The 20385-nt window shown below is 39.7% G+C and overlaps 1 protein-coding gene across 2 annotated transcripts in view; it reads left to right on the top strand.

The window, feature by feature from the left end:
• vps13b (vacuolar protein sorting 13 homolog B) overlaps positions 1-20385 on the top strand; it is a 303806-nt gene that overhangs the window by 6788 nt on the left and 276633 nt on the right. For both annotated transcript variants that reach the window (XM_088306201.1, XM_088306202.1), the window contains exons 4-7: positions 7026-7143; positions 14294-14461; positions 15555-15736; positions 16601-16775. In XM_088306201.1, coding sequence (XP_088162327.1) covers positions 7026-7143; positions 14294-14461; positions 15555-15736; positions 16601-16775 — 643 coding nt within the window. The remainder of the gene's footprint in view (positions 1-7025; positions 7144-14293; positions 14462-15554; positions 15737-16600; positions 16776-20385) is intronic.

Below are 20385 nucleotides of genomic sequence, written 5' to 3'. Positions count from 1 at the left end.
AAGATGTATGCGTCTGTGTATATGTCAAGGTTCTGTATGGATTGTTAAACTCCTGTTTATAACACGTTGGAATAATCAGCATTAAGGAAGGGATGGCAATGCTGGCACAGGCAGCATGCCTTTCGTGCTCAGCCTGGGTTTGTGGTTAGTTGATGGAGACATCTGACCGACCAGAGCCTCTTCGATCTAAATCCGGGAAAAAAAATCTCCCATTTTCTCTTTCTGTCTCAGTCTATTTCTCACATCCTCTTTCCTGTATGTGTTGATTTATTGGCCTCTTGACAATAATTTCTATTGTATGTTCATGATACAGTCAGGTGTGTGAGTAATAAGAAAGAAATGTGACGCGAAGCGGTCACAGCAACATCATTACTGCAGTACTTTGGAGGGATATCATGTTTGAATTTGAGATACTGTGCTTTTAAATGGGAGATACGATAAAGCTTTACTTTTTAATAGCCTGTGTATGAATATTTACGTGAATGTAATAAAAATTGGATCTCTGGTGTGCCTGTCCATCAACTGTGCGAGACTATTATCTGCGGCGCATGCGCTCTTCATACACCAAACATGGCGGCGCCCTGTCAGTACATTAATAGATGGTCCAATCCATTACTTCCCTTATTCCTTTATCTATGTCTTCCCTCTCCCCCTTTAACTTGTTTGGGGAGATGAAGACAAAGGGTGGAATAACAATCCTAGGAAATGGAAACACAGTAGATCTGCGACGTCATCACTTTGAGCCACATGCAAGTTGTGTAGTAAGCAGATGCGACATTACTTCCTAATAATAAAAACATGACATGATTGATTACACAACAAAACAATGAAAAAAAGTCCACGGAGAATTGGAACACATCTTGTCGAGAACGTGATTTTTTTTTAAGGCGGAAGAGCCAAGACGAGGCGTAAGGGGTGGTAATGGTATTGGGCCTAATTAGTAGGCTCTTCATCCATCCATTATCTATACCCCTTCTCCTCACTAGGGTCACGGAGGGAGCTGGAGCCTCTCCCAGCTGTCTTCCGGCAGTAGGCGGGGACACCCTGAATTGGTTGCCAGCCAATCGCAGGGCACACAGAGAAGAAACAACCATCCGTGCTCCCACTCATACCTAGGGGCAATTTAGAGTGTCCAATCAACCTGCCACGCATGTTTTTGCAATGTGGAAGGAAACCGGAGTACCTGGAGGAAACCCTCGCAGGCACGGGGAGAACATGCAAACTCCACACAGGATGGCCGGAGCCAGGATTGAACCCACGACCGATGCTGACTCTCACTGTGAGGCCATCGTGCGAACCAGTCGGCCACCGTGCCGTAGTAGGCTCTTCTGGAGGATAAATTAGTTGATCTTTGGCAGGACTACGTCTGCCTTTACAATGTCAGGTCTCCGGAATATAAGGACAAGCACAAATAGGACTAGAAGATGGCAGAGATCACTTTTGACTCGGAGGTTGACATCTTAAATTGTCACATGATCCAAACATGTGATCAGCACAGCTTTAAACGGTTACACCAACAGCGACTGGTGTACGTAGAACAGCGCTCTTGGGAAGCCATCCACACCTGCAATTGATGGCGCAACGCTAATGGCGTCTCATGTGCACCAGAGCTGGGCAGTCAGTCCCGGGGGCGGAACGGGGCGGGGGGTGGTGGGTGACAAATGTTAAAAAAAAGGCTCGACTAAGCAAGTCCGAAGGTGGATTTTAGTCCGGCCCACTAATCGGACCTTGTGCGTGTGATGTGGTAGTGAGGTGGTAGACGGCGGTAAAGGGTCGCGGGCCAACAATTTTTATGAATGAGGCCGGAAGGGTACCCAGGTCGTGGCCGGAGGGCGGGGGACTGACCGGCAAAATAGGGTCAAGTGCCCAGCTCTGATGTGTCTTAACAGCCGAATTACACAAGTTTCTCATCACATTGTTTGAAACAATGTCAAAGCCAAAAGTTTAGCTGTATTGAGTTTTGTTAGATGCATCGAGTTGGATGCATTGGTGTTAGCCAACCGTGTTAGCTTATGATTTGTGGCACATACGTGATTGCTCTGTAATGCGGTGGGTTCTTCCGCGTCAACACATACTGATCTACTTAATATTCAGTCAAATTCAATGCCTCGTGAGGTCATGCTGATTACGGAAATACGTGCTGTCTTTGTCGAGGCTTGCATGTGCTTTGCTGTCCACCATACTCACTTTTTTAGACTTGGGGCTAAACGTGCAACCCCACCCATGAACTCCATACTCGCCATTGGTCCAGAAGTATTTGTGGCTAGATGAGCACTGGCTCACTTTCACTATGCCCTCACAAAATAGCCTAATTTCAACAAGATTAAAAAGTAGCCCGTGTCTAATGTGCTAGAATTTTGAATCCTTGGGGTATTTTGACAAAATCATACCACAGGTTATGACACCTGAGAACTGTTTTGAATTGTAAAAAATGTTTTCCATAAAGCCCTTTTTTTTATATCCCAAATATCTGCTAATGTTGGCGTTTTTGTTTTGCATATCGAATTGTATGTTTGTTCTCCTCGTGTTTGGGTGGCTTTTCTCTGTCTATTTGGAGTGAGTGTTCAGTGTGAATGGTTGTTTATCAGAACTGCGATTAAATGTGGACTTGTGATTTACCTCTCGTCTTGCCTGTTTATAGACTCCAATTACCCACTAACCTAATTAGGATAAGATATAGACAATTGATGGATGATTCCTTATCACTTTAGCTGACAGTGTTCTTGATTTTGCCAAAATGTTTGGAGATAATTAAACACTTATATTTAATTGTTGTGTAATGATTATCAGACGTTGTAACTGTTTCATTAAAAACCCATTAGTGCCTTTTGTTTTTGTTAATCTTACTGATGGGTTTGAAGCCAAGGAACAGTAAAAAAAAAAAAAAAAAGTAATTTGATTCAAAATCAATGAGCTCTGTTTCACTCCGCTTGCATTCCAGTGGGTTTGTCGTCAATGGGTTAAGCCACCCCAAAAGGCCCAAGAGAAGTGTAGAAATAGTGGCCACATACTGACATTACATTACCGACATTACTGAAACAATCACAGTCTCTTTTTTTTGTGCCATCTGCAAACCATTTTGTGAGAGTGCATGCCGTTAGTGTTAAAGAAAGCATCAAATACAGTGCCGTTGAAATACTTCTATCCATCTAATACCTGACGAACTATGTGTCTTATCTCACTAGTTATAAATGATGAGTGGATGATTGTCTTCACTTTTGTATAACCAACTGGGAAGTTTTGTATTTGATAAATGAAATAAAACCCTATATTGACCCAAAGCAGGGATACATTGAACGATTCTGTGGGTCATTGTTGCACCTTTTTTTTTTTCCTGTAACTATATTGCAAACTAATTTTTGTGGACGGGCCACATCATAGTTATCGTTTCCCTCAGAGGGCCGACTGTGAACTCATAAATGTATAATCACCTTATGTTATCACATACAACAAATTGATGGAAAGCTACTTTTGAAATCAGAAGCCAGTAATTAATTGTTTGTTCAACAATTCTTCAATTTATTTTAAAAGGGGATGATTGTTTACAAGTGGCAAATATCTCATATCGCAATGTTGTTAACTCATTTACTGCCATTGACGGCTAATGACGTCCATTTTTTTTTAAATGTTAGTGAATGAGTTAAAAGTGAAGCAAATGTGCTAGAAACAGGAAGTTGATGCACATTATTTGCCGTTCGCGGGCCACACAAAATGAGGTCATGGGCCAGATCTGGCCCCCGGGCCTTGAGTTTGACACCAGTGCTATATAGTAAAACTTTTAATTTGACATATTCACTGCTAGTATAGTAGTGCAGTCTTCTGACGTGCATAAATGCAACGTTTCTTCAGTTCCCACTGAAGAAGGTATCTATTTGTGCCCTGTGATTGAGTGACACCCTTTCCACGGTGTTGTGACTTTCGGTTTGTCCCATCAGGGATCACCACAGCCAGTGAGTAGTGAGACCAAATTCTGCTGGGATAGGTTCCAGCTACCCGTGAACCTGAATGGGGTAAGCAGTATTGAAAATGGGTGGATGGTTGTTCATCCATGGTGACTGTGGAACCTATGTACCTCATACTCAACCCTAATATTGTTTGGGGGGTTCGAGACCCCATGTTATTGGCATATAATACTGTTGAGCTACAAGTCTAAAAATGTATTGGCAAACCACTTGGAGGCATGTCCTGTCGGGAGTTCTGTAGACCCTGACATGTTAGATGTCAGGTGAGAGTGGGGTGGCTGTCTTTGATAAAGACCGATTGGGTTTCCTTCATTTATTTTGTCATGCCAAGAGGTTCGCCCTTCACTGCTTGGCCTCCAATCTCCAGGCCTGTCACTTTGATGTCAGCATGAGTCTGCGAGAGACTCTCAGTGGAATAACAAGAGGAACAGTCTAGTGTTTGCTCTGCACTGACTCCACTCTTTTCAAATGAATTGCTTTTGTTTTACTTGTCATATCCCCCGTTTTAGATGTTGCGTTTTATTGTGTTACCTTGCAACTTGTCCCATGGCTTAATTCCAAGTCTTCTTTGATCTTGTTTTTAGGGATACTTTGTGACTGAATAGGCATTTTGATGTGGAAGCTACAAATTAATTGCCTTCATCGGGATTAATAAAGTTGTCTGAATCTGAGTTTGATGCAGTATTGGACATTTAATGCACATGGCCAGTTTTAAAAAAAAACGTTTGGGTATGGGTTACAGACAGTCCCCGATCAGAAAATATCTGCTGTGGTCTTTCAATGCGTGCAGCAAACTTTTGCAATGTGCATCTATTTAGTGTATATTGCGTTGTAATAAAAATGTGGTGCGAGGTAACAGAGGTTAAATGTTTCTTTAACCCCTGTCTCATAGTTTGTATGTTTGTACAAAGGAACCTATGACATTATCTACAAAGACGATCTTTCTGATAACCAGCGATGGCAGCAGGATTAGCAAATTTTCGAGAGGCTCAGATGAGCGTCAACACTTGAGACATGTTTAAAACACTGCCTCTGGGTCTCTCACTCAGCCAGATGTCTACAAGGGTGGAGAGGTTATGTCTGGCCTTCCTGTATCCGAACCCTCAACTGGTGCCCACTTACACTCTGGCTAGGAGGTCCCCCGCTTCCAAAAGCCATTGCCATGTTCATAGCTACGTCCTTAAGTTTTTTTTTCCTGAGGGTCTACTCTTTCTTGCTTTGTAGTCTTAAAACTTTAGCATGCCTGTACAGTATTTTGTTTCACTTTTGAACTGACTTGATATGGCTTCAGGCAGTTCTTGTCCAGCCTTTCCTCAGTCCTCATTGTGTTCCTTCTGTTTTCCTTGACAGGTCATGTTCCCTGTTTTGTGCCCTCACGTGGTAACGTTGTGATGCATTTATTAGGCAGCATAATGATGTCTTAAGGACTCACTGTTAGAAAGACATTTTGTGCCTCTTGAGAGTAGTTTAATTCATGAAATGATATTGAATGGTTGATTGCGCCCCTTCATCCTCCTTTTTCAGTTGGAGTAGTTGAAACCAGTCTACTCTTAAAGCTTAAACAGCTAGGCTGTTTTTTGTTTGTAAATATTTGCAACTCTATCTAATTTCACCTGGCTAGAGCCTGTGGTTGTTTTTAAAATGTATTTGTTTGAACTTTTCTGTGCGTTGTCCTCGTTTTTAAATTGGTTACATTGTTCTGCAAAAAAAAAAAAATATATGTATATATTTGCAATAAAATGTTCTATGCGCCTTCACTAGTTTAAACATGGCATTGTGATTAATTTTTATGTTTGCGGAATATGAGTTAAGCAGCAATAGCCTGTTTTTAGCCATCACAGGTGGCAGCCTTTTTCTTACTTCTGTCGACTGAAAATGACATCACAGTTGCTCAGGACTCAGGTAACGACCAATGACGGCTCACCTGTTTTCTGAAGCTGAGCCAGGGAGACTTGTAGGACCACAGTGATCCTTCCACCTTAAATAGTAAGCACATGTGAAGGCTGCTTGTCTTTGTCTTGCTTAGCTGACCATTTTACCACCAAGATTGGCTGTTAAATGGTTACAGTGCTCCAATAACCTCACAAAGCCTTGTAAGATAAAATATCTAATTTTTTCATATATTCTTTTTCACTACCATTATTATTTTTAAATGTCTCCCTACCTTGTTGTAGCACTCTTGCATGAATCAAAGTATGAGGTATTCGTTCAATTCAACATTGTACTTGTGGAAAGGTTGTGTGTTCTCTGTTTGATGATTCCGATGATGTCACAGAATGACATGCTTCCATATTCATGGCCATCATTTATTTCAGCAACAATGGTGTAGGGTTAAATATTTATTAATGAGCAAATACGCTAAACCAGTTTGGGGGCTGTCCAAGGGCAAAACAATGTGCTTAGGGTGGAGGTTTCCTGAGCACGGTGGAGGTGCCCTTGAGCAAAGTACCAAATTCCAAAACCACTCAGAGCGTCGTTGAGCTTACCAGTCATTCTTTCAAATCTCCCTTTTCATGCATGTTTGTGCAAGTGTTCCTTGTAGTGTGATGAATGTAATGTAAAGCAAACGACTATCAATTAAGAGGCAAATCTGTTTTGTCTTAATGTCTTTATTGTTATCAATTCTACTAATGTTTCAAAAGGTGGTGAATAAATTAAGCTCTTATTATTATTACTAATACATACATGCCTGTTGTGATTACATTCCTGACTTTCATCCACTCAGAGGTGATGTATAGTGTTGCGGAGGAAAGGCCCTGACTCATCCAAGGCCCGCCGTTTATTTGTACAGCCTGTAGTGGGAGAAAGGTCTGGTCGGGATTAATGTAGACCGAAAGAAGCACTCAAAAACAGTGCCGCTTGATTGCTGCTAGCTAAATGCACCTCACATATCTATTCTAAGTGTTGATTTTGTTACTTTGTGCCCAGTTCTTACAATGACAAAATAATAACAGAATGAAATGGGCAGAACTTGTTCTTTTCTCTCTACAGATCTAAGATCTTGATTCAAAATCACATCAAGGTCCTATCTTCTCATGAGCTCGTTTTTGTTTTTCTCATCAGGATGACCATGAGAGTGAATCTAGCTCCACCAGTCGCAGTATCTCAGAGAGTTCCAAGGCAGCCGGCAAGCCTCGCCGTCCCCAGCAGGCTGCACCCAGTGACCCAGACCTGCCCCCAGGTGAATGATGGCCGTAAAGCTATGCCACCTCCCGTCTTTTTGAATGACCGACAATGGAAGCTGTGGGGGAGGACAGGGATACAGACGAGGCACATATTCCTGTTCACACAATCAAGGGTTTGAGCTTGCCACCAAGGATTTGCAATTTAAAGAATTATGTGGAATAATGCCTGCAGAGATTTTGCCATCTTATAATATTTAGGTGTTACCTGTCTTAGTGAAAATTATTGCTTTTGACATTAGGTACAGTTATGAAGGAAGCTCACTAGTGTAAATACATGTTGGGCAGTGAGGTGGTTGAATGTGACCCGCACATTTTACAAACCGTAAATTTATGCTGTTTGAATCAATTCATTGTCTCAGTCTGAACGTGTCAGACAAACAAATCCCAAAATGTTGTCTATTCTAATAACATATACTCCAAAAGTTCATTCTAGTTTTCTTTTTAAATATTTCCTGCATGTTCTGCGGTAGATGTTTGCACAACAACTTATCACCAAACCAAACCACATGGTAAAAGGTAAATTAAATAGGGCAACCAAGCTCCCCCATGGCACGTCTTGAAACATGCTTATCACTAGTGGTGCTTCGATTGATCGACCACCGATTGTGATCAGCCAAATCATGTGGAAAAGTACATGATCTGCATATATCAATTTATTGCATATAATTTTTTTGTCATTGCATATGCTCAGGAGTACTGAGCAACAAAATTCGCTTGAATAGTTGCAACCATCCAAGAAACATGAAAAACAATGACCAACAGAGGGAGACAGGATGGGAAGCCTGGCGAGTCTCAAGTGTCCGAGTCAGCAATTTTCTAAGATTACAAAAGGAAAACACAAGGAAGGACAAGGACACGATGCCCATCATTATAATCACAATGACGACGATGACCTACAGATCGTACTTTGTAGCTAGCAGCCAACTAGAGACCAGCTTGTGTGCAGTCTAGCATCTCCTCCACTTTTCCTTCACACTGCATGTTACAGACCAAACCAGTGACTGAATCATAACACTGTTTATGCATTTCCTGGTTCTTCAATTTGAAATAATATACTGTTTTTCTACAATAAAGGGAGGAGATTCATCAATCAAAATACAAATTATAGTAATCAATCAAATAATGTACAATCATTTGCGAGCAGCTCTAAAATTGGAAAAATGTGAAGTTCATCCATGTGATTGGTACATGAAACAGTATCGGCCCATCTCACTCATGGATGATCAGAATCGGAATCGGCAGCCTATAACCCAGATTGTAACCAGGGATCATTATAGTTGTAGAATTAAAAATTTAGTTCTTTTTATTAGTTTTTTTTTTATTTCGTCAGTTTTCGTTAGTTTTAAGGGTGACTTTATTAGTTTTTATTAGTTTTAGTTTTTCACACTTTGTTTTAGCATTAGTTTTCATTTTTAAAGAAATTTGTTTTACTTGGTTGCAAGATTAGAAAAACACCATGTTAAGTATTCTATTGCAAACATTCAACAAAAATATTTTTAAACATTTTGATAATACGGTGTACAGTTTAACAGTCCACAGACTTTGAATTGCAATAAGTGCAGTGCATGATACCACTTCTAAAGTGAAATGCATACATGTATGCATCCTTATTAAATAATTAATTAAATAATGTCTTGTTGCCAATTTCTAAAGTGGATTTTTGGACTCAATTCTTGTTGGGAAGTATTAAACCCAGTTGTACGGTGTACTATTTTTTTTTTTGCATACTGTATAATATTTTTCATAAAACCGAAAAATAAAAGCACTTTTTACCTACCGTTCCATTTCGGGCTGAGTTAAATGACAAAAACGAGGGAGCCATTTGAACCAAAAAAGACAGCCACAAGCAAAGTCGTCGAGTGACGTCATCTGCTGGCTTTTTTTATTGGCTGCTACTTGATGACGTCGCTTTTGTGTGACACATTAAGAGCATTACTACTCCCAGAACAGTGTTCGACCGTCACTTCTTCCTGGTAATTCCCATCCAGTAATAAATAAACAATTGCGTCCATTTAAAATCATCGCCAAAGGCTCATGTATTGATAATTGTTAATTTTTTAAATATAAAATGGAGTTTCACTTGTTTTTTTTTTTTTTTAAAAGCATTTTCAGTTTTTTGTCAACGACAATGTTTGTTGTCAAAAGTAATGCCCTTTTTAGTTTAGTTTTTTCATTAGATTTCATTAACAAAACACAACCTTGAAGGGAACAAACCTACTCCTCATACATTATAACACATTGTCACTCGAAAACCAAGTAAAGCCTGCATGAGTCAGTGCTACCCTATGGCACACCTTAAGTTATTGTCTCCACGGGGAAACAAGTTGTAGTGGTCAAATACCATTTTATTGGCATGCTTATTAAATGACTAAGAATATTTACTTGTAAGCTTGGAAATAAACTCTTGTTTCCACGTATTCCCTGCAGTGTACTTGCATACCCCTGGTTTGGAAACACTTGACATAGACAAACCATGTGTTAGTTTACCATATCAATTCTCAAATTTTAAATCCTAAAACAATTCACGTCATGAAATTATCATAGTCTGCAAAACAATTTGAAAACAAAATTGCAATGATAGTAAAACCTGTTTTGTTTGATGGTAGTTGTAGAAGAAGAAAGCAAGAATGAGCAGGAAGGGGTATTCATCTTACAGAGTAGGTCACAGTGTAACACCCAAGTTATCCGAAACTCAGCATGCATGAATATATGAACTCATATTCAGTCCTAGCTGGTTGTATCTGGGGAGGATTCATTTCCATGCCTGATGTTATGAGATAATATCGCTCCCCAGCTGTTAAAGCAAGGTGCCTCACCTCAGGTTCTCCCCTTGGGCCTGCATTTAGCTGAGCTTCGAGGTAGGTGTGAGAGAGAGAGAGAGAGAGAGAGAGAGAGAGAGAAAATCCCACCACAGTTTTGCAGCAATGCGCCAACAAACTGCAGTCACGTTTATAACAGTCCAGTCAGTGGTGATGGTGACGGTTTCACAACTTCAATCGCTGCTTGGCATTTAGCTCGGGATTTGAAGCTTCCATATAGCAACATGCAGTTAGGCTCTGGTCCAGAGCTTTTGGGCAACCACATTAGGTCAAAAGAAGAAGTCTTTTGACTTGTGTCAATGATCATAATTGCATTTTCTTTTCAGGAACCAGCTGGCCAGTAGTTTTTGTATAACAGAGCTGCCAACTGTTCTGTTAAAGAAATCACCGGACACTACCTCGTTACGCCCCTAGCAATGATTGTTCTGGATTTTTACCCCCCCCCCCAAAAAAAAAACATGGTTCGTCTCGTTCAAACTGGTTGAACGTGAGCAAAATTACTTTGAAGATGATTGCCATCGTTTAACCACACGCCACAGACGAGGGAGTCCTTCTGCTGGTGGCTCCAGTGACATATTGCTCGCTCATAGGTTGCTAGCAAGCTAACAACTTGTGGCTAACCTCGATCGCTAGCCCAAAGAGATTCGTATCAGTGTCGAGAAACACAGACAGAACAAAGTGAAGCTTTATCTCTTGATTATTATGTCAGAGAATGCACAGACAACAACTGTTTGCTAAGTACAACTTTATTCATCATTGACTAACAAACATGCATGATACTGCACTGTTGTTACTGTCATAATTAGTGCTTGTTGGAAACACGCCAAATTGCCACGATTCGTTGATGCGTACCTAATGGTGAGTGACATTCTTACACATTTTTTGTTTTCATTTCGATCCTTGAAAATTTCTTCTTCCAATACTGCTACTACTTCTACCAGTTCGTCTTCCTTTTTTCTTCTTATTCTTCTTCCAGTTAATCTCCATCTTATATTTCTTCTTTATCTTACGTTTGTTCTTTAACATTCTTGGTGGTTGAGGAATACTTTTAGTGCATTACCACTGGTGGTAAGAAGGCGCTAATGCTCAACAAGTCAACACGATTATGGAGCGGAGCGTTTGGGTGCCAGTCCGAGTTCCTATTTTGATGTGTACAAGTCACATATGAGTAGAAGTAGTGAGACTAGGCAAGCGATGGAAAAAAAATGTGACTTACCGTCAGAAAAATGCGGTATATCACTGGCTCGCGCTCAGTCCTTCTGTAATATTCTCAACAGAATTTTGAAAATCTGAAAATTCAGAAAGATTTTCTCTAAGTAAATTTGTTTTGGTAGTAGTAGTCAATAGTCAGTTTTTTTTTTTTTTAGTCAGTCGGTCGTGAAATCCACAGAAAAGCCGTGCTCGGTGTGAAGCGCTGCCGTGCAATGCTTAAACAGCTGCCGGCTTATTTGCTTTTTCAACAAATGGTTAACAGCTCCAAATGATTATTCCATTATTAGCACAGACCTCTCAAAATATTTTTTATTGTATATATGAAAAAATAATGCAAATAGCCCGGCACCTCACTGGGGACAATCAGTTGGCTATATAACGTCTAGATCCATACAGACGTCACATTTTAAGTGTGACACATACTCCTAATGGCTCTTTATGGAATTCACGTCTCAGGAAAATTCCACAATCCGGGTAGTTACAGGCATCCTCAGAATTCAACGACTCAACCCTTTTTGGTGGCTGCACGGGTTTTAACCGGTTACGCATGCGAAGCTAAAATGGGTGAAATGCTGCGCCTTAAAAGTGCGTAAGAAATTTGCACAAGGAATTGACTTAACGTGAGAATATGCCACTACTATGTGCATTAAGTTTGGAAAACTTCAACTTGTGTGGTGGGATGTGCTGCAAATAATAATAATTAAATACGTTTTATTTCTCAGTCAAATATTTGGTGTCAGAAATGATTGTTCCCCAATTAGTTGAAAATGTTCCATATTCTTAGAAAGTGCAATTTTTACACTGTTTATTGTAGTGTGAGTGCAGCGCTTACAAATCAATGGTTCACATTTTGTTGTGCTTCTACTACCTCTTGAGTGTCAAGAATTGTGCACGCGTGATTGTGTAATTATGTGCGTGATTGGAGGAGATTGAGATTTGCTTGGGCTGCAGTGCAAACACACTCCTGAGATAAATCCACGGTCCAGTGCTACTGCTGTCGTGGTCCTGGGGCCTCTCCAAAGAGAATAAATACGGCAGCTGTTCTGGTATTACTGTCAAATGCTACTTAAGGATACGGAATATCCCACCCATGAGCTCTTTACATGTACAGCTTCCTTCTGTACGAGACAACTAACGTACAAAGCACTTTTGGGTTTGACGAATCCCTTTCACTGAAATTGTACCACGACCTCCCACGTTTTTCCTCTTAACTTTTGTGACTTGGTTGAACATTTTTGAATAGCGTATCTTTTTGGCTGTTGGACAGGTGCTGGCCATATCCATTGTTGACAGAAGGTCAAAATAGTGCGATAGTTCACAAGAGGGTCTTTGCGTGAGGCAAGAATAAGTACACGTGAAACATGAGCGAAAAACATCCCAGCAGTGGACAAATTAGATCCAGAAAAGGGAAATAACATTGCTGGTTTAATGTCCAGGCTGCTGATGCAACAGCAGCTTTCGAACTGACCTCAGAACCACAGCCACACTCATACATGCTGCAGAAGCCAGAACACACACAAACTTTGGCACGCACGAGCATGCAGAGCCAGGCACCTATGTGACAAACACACATTGCGTTTGTAGCTGAGGTTATGTCACCTTCGCTACTTGCCTCTAATTGGTCAGTCAGCAAACTCTCAATAATTTTGTCATGTCTAGTCAGGCGCACCAGAACACCATGCTAATTCATTTGAATTAATTTTATCCCGAGCATCATTTAGTGCGGCTTCGTTATTGGTTCTGTTACTCTTCTATTCATGAAAATACAGGAAGATAAACATTTGGTTTTGGAAATAAAATGAAAACTCAAGATGTTTATACAGTGTGTTTTACTATGCTGTGACTGTGTTAAACAGCACACTGGAGAAATAAATGACGGCACCGGTCCGATGGTTTGGAAGATTCTTTTTCAAGTATTTTAAGTTCATTTATTTAAAAGAGGATTTTGCACTTGGAGGTGGCTCTGCCTTTGCCATAGAGAAATTTGGAGGAGTGCCGCAAGTGCAAAATGAAGTTTGATGTGTCACTGAAGATGCAAACAAACGCTTTACGGCGCATTCAAATATAAATCATCCTCGAAATCAATCTTTGGGGAAGCCAGAAAGCGTGAGCCATGCTTTGTTTATTCAACTTGAGTCTTTGGCGAGTAATATACAACCAGGCAGGTGCCCATCCTGGCTAAGATTGCATTCCTAACTTGTGACAGTAACCCTGAAGCTTTGGGAAAGGCCAGCACCATTTCCCAATGAGCTGAAATGACGTAGACGCAAAGAAGTGCACAGTTGAAATGAGTTTTTGTCTTAGAGGATGTCTCGCTCCTTCTTGTGACTGGCTTCGAGTCAGCTCCAAACTTTGTTGCTGAATAGATGATCCGTCATGCTAATTTTTGTTGGCCTGCCTCTCCCTGCTATGCCGATGTTTCTTTACGCACTGGTTTGCACCTACCTTTCAGAAGCACTATTTAAAGGCGCAAAATCAGTCAGCCTTATTTGTTTGACAAGGGAAATTCTGGTTGTGTCCGTGATCAAGTGTGTAGCCATTTCTGCCTGTGTAGACCTTGAGTATTGTATTTTCCGGACCATAAGCCGCTAATTTTTTCCTAGATTTTGAACCATGCGGCTAATACAAAGGTGCGGCTTGTCTGTGGATTTTTCTTTCAGAAAATACGCTAAATATTTTTTTTTCTTTTGGGTCTGCTCTGTTTTAATTAGAAAAGTTGTTGCCATGTTAAAAGGCAATTTTTTAAGAAACTGTTTATGTTCCTTTATGTGCATTCACAGTACAAAATCGTTCTGTACATGCTGTAAACTAAAAATCTTTTCAACATAGAAAACTGCGGCTGATATACAGGTGCGCCTTATAGTCCGGAAAATATGGTTGGCATTTTACATCGTTGCATATTTTAAGCACTTTAAATAAATTTTAAATTGCATTTTGGGCATCTGCAAAACTGGTCTAGACCCATACAGCACTTTGAGCTCTGTCCCTCCAAACAATTTTGCAATGATAGGAGATTAGAAACTGTGAGCAAAGACGTCTTGTTCAACAACATACATGTGTTTTACTCGCATCTGTTTCATGCTGTTTCTTAATTGTATGCTTGTTTTTCTGCTAGGTTATGTGCAGAGCTTGATCAGACGGGTGGTGAATAATTTGAATGTTTTGGTGAACAACTTGATATTGAAGTACGTTGAGGATGACATCGTGCTGTCAGTCAACATTACTTCAGCAGAGTGCTACACTGTGGACGATGTGTGGGAGAGGGCCTTCATGGATGTCACTGGTAAGAAGGCACACTGTTCAAAATCATTATGTAGATATAATTTAAGTTAAACATTTGGGCTTTTCTTTGCACACTGTCTGTTGTTTCTCCTGTCAGTGAAGATTCGTGTTCTCAATGTCAGGTTGTTATTATTAGCTTACCATATGAATTCAACAAAAATAAATTAAATAGTTTTTAATCCACCCTGTAGTTGTAGTCACATGAATTACATGCTGTGACCAGACTAAAGGATAAGTGCAATGGGATGGCAGGCGCCTTTAAGGTACCTGGATTTGTGTCAAAATGACCTCGACAAAATATGTGGACTTTTGAGATGGCCGTTTTCTGTCATGGTATAAAACGAAGGACTGTGCCGTCTGCAGCAAAATAATACTCAGGCGTGACCAGTGGAAGCTATAGCAGCTTTTCATTTAGAGAAAATAAAACATTATCAATCCCTGTCATCATCTAAATGCCATCCTTAAAATGAAGTAGGGCCTTGCGGCTGTGTTGGAGCTTGTGAAATCTTTTTAGATCCCGGACCTGCCTGGTGTGTTCTTTGGTCTTCATGATTGCTGCATCGATAGGCTCTCCAATATTATTTTAACAGACCTCCAACACCATCACAGAGCAAGTGCATTTCCACTAACACTAGATTACACACATGGGCTCTATTTATCATCATTAGACAATTAGGTGAACATTCGATCATTCAGAAATCATCAGGGAACGTCTGGAGTCAGTTGGCTGCACTCAGTGAAAAGGGGGTGAATAATTTCACATGCCCCACTTTTCAGTTATTAGTTTGTTTTTGTTTTTTTAGTATCGTATACATTTTTTTCCACTTAATGACTGGGTCCTACTTGGTTTTGATTCTCCACCCAAAAATTAAATAAATACATAAAATTTAATATCTTTGTTTGAAGGCTGAAATGTAGCAAAAGGTAGAAATATACAAAAGAGGACAAAATTTTTGCGAAGTGCTATAATTATTTCCTCATCAAATAAAATACAGACTAATGTAGGGATTTTTCTTTTTTTTTCAATGAAGAGATAGTCAGGATACTGAAGAGAAGGGCTTTCCAATTAACATGTCACTGTGTTTTTTCTACAGTTCCAGAACTCGTTCTACGGAAAGTGATCAACTTTTCTGATTGTACTGTGTGCTTGGACAAACGGAATGCAAGTGGCAAGATTGAGTTCTACCAAGACCCGCTCTTGTACAAATGCTCCTTCCGAACACGTCTTCATTTTAGTTATGACAACATCAATTCAAAGATACCCTCAGTCATCAAAGTAAGTAAAAAAAATGTCAGCCATGTTAAATAAAATTGTAGAGATCATTTTATCTTTCATTGTGCCACATGCTGCAGTGGTACAAGATATAATAAAAAGAGAAACAAATATGAGAAATAAAGGGCTTTCTTATATTATGACATTTAAAGTTAGATGTTCATATTAAAGCTTGTGCAAGTTCCATTTAGGTTAGCAAACAAGTCCCTGTAGACATCTGGCCACTCACCGTACAATTTCAAAAATGTTTTGTTTTTTCACATTATAAGAATCATCTAGCATTGTCATACTCCCAATGTTACTCACAGTTCTGTTCAATCACTTCAGGGAGAACCTGTTATCAAATTAGGACAAAACAATAATAATTTAGTTAGTTCACGGAATTAAAAATATTGTTAAGGTCTCTTGAAGTACAGATCCATCCGTGACTCATCAATCAGTATCTTGGGATTTATTTGTAATGGAATTATGATATAAACTGTGCTGTCCAGTAAATAACATTAACAAGTTCTTTAGGGACATTTTTTTGTCATTGTATTATGTGAGTATTGATTTCAATTTGGGCTTAACCTCCTTTTGTACTTACTTATTTTCATTCCACATACATTAGGATTAATTAGTTTTGGAGTTTTATTTGCAAAACTAACTTTTTATTTTTTGAACCAGTGACGAAAAATGTTTTTACCATTCATGCCTCAGAAAGTACCTGTGAGCTCTGAGGAAATTCATTAAGATTAGCACTCCTCCCTTTTAATTTAAAGATTTCAACTACGCCAAGTGTGTGCACCCATAATGACTTGGTGTGAAGATGTTTCGAGATATTTCTCTTTTCAAACCCTCATCGTCTTATTTCTTACATCCCCTCAGATCCAAACTATGGTGGATAGCCTGAAGTTGTCGATTACGGATCAGCAACTACCCATGTTTATCCGCATTTTACAACTGATCATTGCACTCTACTATGGGGAAATTGGAGGGCATAAAGAAGCAGAACGAGAAGAGGGAAGCTGTCTCGTCAGTAATGCTGGGACAAATTTACCTGGTGAGTAAGATGTCTTTTGAAGTCCACTTCATCTATGTTTGATTTATTTAATTGTTTTATTATTATTTATTGTCACTGGCCTTTCATTTTCTTGTTGTAAAAACAAATCTGACTCTAATGCAGTGTGAATATAGAGTTACCTTTACATAAGATTCCTTTGGGGAAATATCCTTCCTTACCTCACCCAAAGGGATGTTTTTTCTTTTTTTCTATCATTTTATGTTGAACATTAAAATATTGATCACTTCCAATAAACACAAAAACAGTACAGTTGTGGTCAAGAACTGCAATGTACAGTATTAGGAAAAGTCATTTTAAAAGTTAATGTTAGTCTTATAGCATTATCTAATGGACATCATGAGTGATCATAAAGTACATTTATTATGCTGTGAAAGAGTCATGTACTAATAATACTTTACAAAATGGTAATTAAATAATATAACTAGGGATGCACAAGTATCCCTTCTTTTATTATAAGTACTTACATTACTTACCGATACTTGATAATGCCTTTGTCTTGCTGTTGTGATGAAAATGTGTATTATTTTGATTAAATATTGAAAGACAAAAAATCACTTACACTTCTTAGACATGGCATAGATTTTAATCAAATACAAAATAAAAAAAATATTGCCTATTGAGAATACCAAGTCCAAAAATGAAACTTGTCGGACTGCTACATAAAACCAATAAAATGCAATACTCACATCTAGTTGTAAATTCTTTGACACTTTATAGTGAACATGAACTTGTTGGCTGCCGCTCACGACGGATTTGCACATCAGGCGCTAATTTACTCCGGATAATACTATAAATGTTGTTGCTGAAAAGAAAGACTAGGTGTACACAAAAGGGGAAATACATTTTTTTCCCTCCCACTTTTCATATGACAGAGTGACATTTATGGATTTGATTAAGTGAACATGCAAGGGAGATGCAGCGCTCCAGGGGTGCACGTCATTGAGCACCCCGAAGTTAGGACAGTGTTTGAGAAACAAACTCATTCCTCCAACAACATTCCTTTTTTTTTTTTTTTAATCCAAAGCTGGACTGGAATTGGCCACCCTCAAGTGACTTGTACCCGAAACTATGTCATTTTTTTTCTCTCTGTTTTTATAAATGGGACAGCAAGTTTGACCGTTGTGTCTCTTCCTCCTGCTTTTTCCAACAAATAAAGTTGAGCATGTTTAACTGAACACAGACCATTGTCATCATGCTTGAGCTCTCCATGTGCTGAGAAGGATCAAGTGAAGGAACAAGGGTAAATCAAACACAGACTCATCTCTTAGTTTCTGATTTGAACCTCATAGGAAATCACACTCCTCACATCGTGGAGCCAACTCAAACATTGTCCTGACTTCACTCGCACACGCATCATACCAAATGGTACTTGGAGCATTTGTGCATGTGTAATGAGGTTGATCACCCGTCTAGTTTTGGCTTTACTATGCTATTACATAACAGTAACCGTTACTGCTGTGTTCACCTGCCCATAATAATGTATGTAACACCTCAATAGTTGTCCAAAGATAGCCATGTTGTTGCCAGTTTTAGATCAGAGATCACCACTATAATTCAGTCCCATTAATGATTTTGCACTGAATGTCCTTCTTGAACCAACCCACCCATTTTTCTTTTTTTCTTTCTGTTTTGATTTATTCATTTATTTTTTAAAATCTGGACTTGTAACCGCCCGAGGCCGTTTAATGAGGTTGTGACCGGGATGAGACCCCACGGCCCCTGCATGTTTCCAAGTTTATAAATGCATTCTTTCAATAACTGAAGAAGACACAACCATAACAAATCCCCACCCCATGCTCATCCTCATCTCAACACAATTGCGTTATCAATTCTCAGGTCTCAATAGGCCAACACCCTTGTTGTAGAACTAGGAGCAAATAGAAAATGGGGTGATCAGAAGGGAGGGAGTCAGGAAAGAACACAATATATTGTAGCTGCTTCAGTTACTCCCACCAATCGTCTCCTTGCCTTTTGGCCGGGAACTTTAACTGTAAGTTGGCGCGGCTTACAGTTTGCTTTCCAATGCCAGATGTAAAAGTTGGTGTCATGCTACTGCTATTTGGAGCCTCTGAGAATGAATTAGTATCCTATCACAAAAAACATACAAGAGGGGACCAACTCTTGGAACCCGAGCACCCCCAGAGCTTGTTTTGCTGGAAGTAATCGACCGAGTAAAGAAACTGGGTGTGTGTTTTCTGAGATAAGATTGGGAGCAGTTCTGGCTTGTACATGAACATTACACTTCCCTTGCTTCCCCCCCCCCCTAATCGTAACCCCAGGAGAATTTGAGCTCAAATTATGTATTATTGAGTTCTGTAATAACCAGCCAGCACACCGTGGCACACCAGATATCCCTGCGAGATCATTTGGGGGACTGCTGGAATTTATCCAGTATCACTTATCGGTAATTTCGCCCCAAATTTTCATTTATTCATTTCTAATATAGCTTTGTCACTCTGTAGTGACGTACAGTGACATGTAGAACAAGATAAAGTTTGCTGTCAGAAGGTACAATATACCTGCATAGCCACATTGCCAGTCATACAACAAGATACGTCATGCTTTCCTGCCTGAATCAGCTTTTTCTTCTTAATCAGTTCCAGATTTGAGTACCGCATTTTCCGGACTACAAGACACTCTGGATTATAAATCAAATCACCCCAAAAAACACATAAAGGAGGTAGAAAAAAAACATACAGAAATCGCATTGGAGTATAAGTTGCATTGTTAGCGGGTAATTTATTTTGCAAATTACTAGCTCAAAAACAGACATTTCATCTTGGAAGGCAAGTTATAGCATTAATAAATTAATAAAGAAGTAGCTGAAGAGGTGTAAGATATGCTAACACAATCAAGGTTATTTAGCCACACGAAAAATAAACTTGAACAGTAACGGTGTTCATTCTAATGTTTTTGAGATCGAGATTCAGTTGCGTTGCATGAAGCACCACGAAGGTCCTCCCTCAAAATCCTTTAAATTCAACGCCTTGGTAACGAACCGGGTTTGGAGATGTACTTGAACTTCACTGGTGACTCCCGCAGCACATTGTTCAAGAAGCCACTAGTGAACTCGTTCCTTTGAGGCTGTGGCTAATTAGCTTTCAATTTTTTTTTGTTGGATTTCTTTATCGCAGTAAAAGTCACCTGTGCTTTTCAACCGTCCCTAAAAAGTTTCTCATTCACTCCAAACTTTCTCTATGCTGCTCGATGACAGTTTTCAGCTGCAAGTTTCACTGCTTGGAGCTTTGTAGTCTGGAGAACATAATTCCCTTGACCGGCATTTGAGTTCAGTCGTTCTCAATTGTCTTTGTAAGGAGTAGGAGATATTGCTGCACACGGATAGAGTGCCCTCTCGTTGCTGTCCGAGACATTATTATTTTATATTTTTTTTACTGCCTGTAAGTGCGGGTGTGCATGCGCACAATTTGAGTGATTGCGTGGGTGTGTGTGTGTGTGTGTGTGTGTGTGTGTGTCGCAAGCTCTCTATGCTGCATGCTACGTGTGTAAGGGCCTGGAGTTTGTCCAATGACTCATGCATACGTTTTGTGCTCTGTAGTGTGTTTGTAGCGAGTGTTTACTTTGAAGGAGT

This window comes from Idiotropiscis lumnitzeri, chromosome 10 (genome assembly GCF_059441095.1).
Source record: "Idiotropiscis lumnitzeri isolate Australia: NSW breed Sydney's pygmy pipehorse chromosome 10, RoL_Ilum_1.0, whole genome shotgun sequence".
In the NCBI taxonomy this organism is placed as follows: Eukaryota; Metazoa; Chordata; class Actinopteri; order Syngnathiformes; family Syngnathidae; genus Idiotropiscis; species Idiotropiscis lumnitzeri.
Note: the sequence above shows the minus strand (reverse complement) of the source record. Positions and strands in the feature narration are given on the sequence as shown.